At 48.8% G+C, this 1682-nt stretch overlaps 1 protein-coding gene across 1 annotated transcript; it reads left to right on the top strand.

The window, feature by feature from the left end:
• The first annotated feature begins 236 nt into the window (after positions 1-236).
• Positions 237-772, top strand: LOC137817886 (uncharacterized). Its single transcript, XM_068621112.1, has 2 exons — positions 237-391; positions 487-772. The coding sequence occupies exons 1-2, from the start codon at positions 237-239 to the stop codon at positions 770-772; spliced, it is 441 nt and encodes a 146-aa protein (XP_068477213.1).
• Positions 773-1682: the final 910 nt, after the last annotated feature.

Raw genomic sequence — 1682 nt, 5'->3', positions numbered from 1 at the left:
AGACCTCAACAAGGCCTGTCTGAAAGACTCTTACTTGTTGCCCAGTATTGACGCTTTGGTGGACAGTGTGTCTGGTTGTAGATTGCTCAGCTTCCTAGATGCCTTCTCTGGTTACAACCAAATCAGGATGCACCCAGGGACGAGTGCAAGATAGCGTTCATCACAAAGTTGTCTTGCTACTGCTACAAGGTGATGCCCTTCAGGCTCAGAATGTAGGGGCGATTTATTAAAGGCTGATGGACATAGTGCTAGTGTCCATGATAAGGTGGAACGTCCAAGCGTATGTGGATGACATGGTGGTCACCTCCCAGCAAAGGGAGCAACATGTAGCAGACCTAGAAGAGCTATTCACCACAATAGCTAAATACCGGTTAAAGCTGAACCCGGAAAAGTGCGTGTTCGGGGTGGAAGCAGGCAAGTTTTTGGGGTTCCTACTCACTAAACGTGGGATATAGGAGAATCCTAATAAGTGTGTTGCGATCATAGCAAAGAGGAGCATTATCTCAGTGAAGGAGGTGCAACAATTGACAAGGCGCATGACCGCTCTGTCCAGATTTGTATCGGCGGGAGGAGAAAAGGGCATCCTTATTTCCAATGCCTGAAGAGGAATAGCAGAATCGTATGGACCAGGGAGTGCGAAGAGGCATTCCTAAAACTAAAGGAGTACTTGGCCAGTCCACCAGTGTTGTGCAAGCCACAGCTGGGTACTCCACTTCGCCTGTACTTCGCAGTAACAGAAAAGGCGATTAGTTCGGTCCTGGTACAAGACTAGGACCAGGTGCAAAAGCCAATTTACTACATGGGCCTGAGGTGAGATACTAGGCCATAGAGAAAGCAACCCTGGCAGTAGTGTTCTCAGCGCGAAGACTTCGCCATTACTTCTAGAGCTTCACCGTAATAGTAATGACAGACCTTCCAATCCGCAAGGTCTTACAGAAACCAGATTGTAGCAGGCAGGATGATGCGATGGTAGTAGAGCTATCAGAGTTCGATGAGCTGTATAAGCCCAGAGGCCTTATTAAAGGCCGGGTTTATGCTGACTTCGTGGTAGAGCTATCCTCGATAGCCACGCACCAAGAAGGACCAGGATTCAGATGGGTACTCTCTGTAGAAGGTTCCTCCAACCAACAGGGTAGTGGGGTTGGTGTCATCTTGGAAGGACCAAATGGGTTGCTAATTGAACAGGCCTTACGGTTCACTTTCAAGGCCAGTAACAACCAAGCGGAGTATGAGGCCTTGATCACTGGAATGCTGCTAGCTAAGGAGATGGGTGCGGGAGGTTTGCTGGCGAAGAGTGATTCCTTGTTAGTCACAGGTTAGGTCACAGGAGAACACCAGGCTAAAGACCCTCATATGGTCGTATATCTGGAGTACGTCCAGATTCTGAGGGAGATGTTTGAGGTGTTCGAGTTGGTCCACGTGCCCCGAGAACAGAATGCCCGAGCCGACTTGATAACAAAGCTTGCCAGTTCGGGAAAGTGGGGCAGATAGAGGACAGTCATCCAAGAGACTTTGAGGACACCTCAAATTGCCACAGATAATGCGGCAGAAGTCCAACAGATCAGCACTTCGAAAGGGGTAAAAAGGAGTCATCGGTCATTGACCCAGGAGACGATAAAAATGCCCAAAATGAGCGTATACCCAATTGTTGGGGAAAGGTCGTTGCAAGTTTGCCTAGTTGA

Source organism: Phaseolus vulgaris, chromosome 10 (genome assembly GCF_051622355.1).
Source record: "Phaseolus vulgaris cultivar YP4 chromosome 10, ASM5162235v1, whole genome shotgun sequence".
NCBI lineage: Eukaryota > Viridiplantae > Streptophyta > Magnoliopsida > Fabales > Fabaceae > Phaseolus > Phaseolus vulgaris.
Note: the sequence above shows the minus strand (reverse complement) of the source record. Positions and strands in the feature narration are given on the sequence as shown.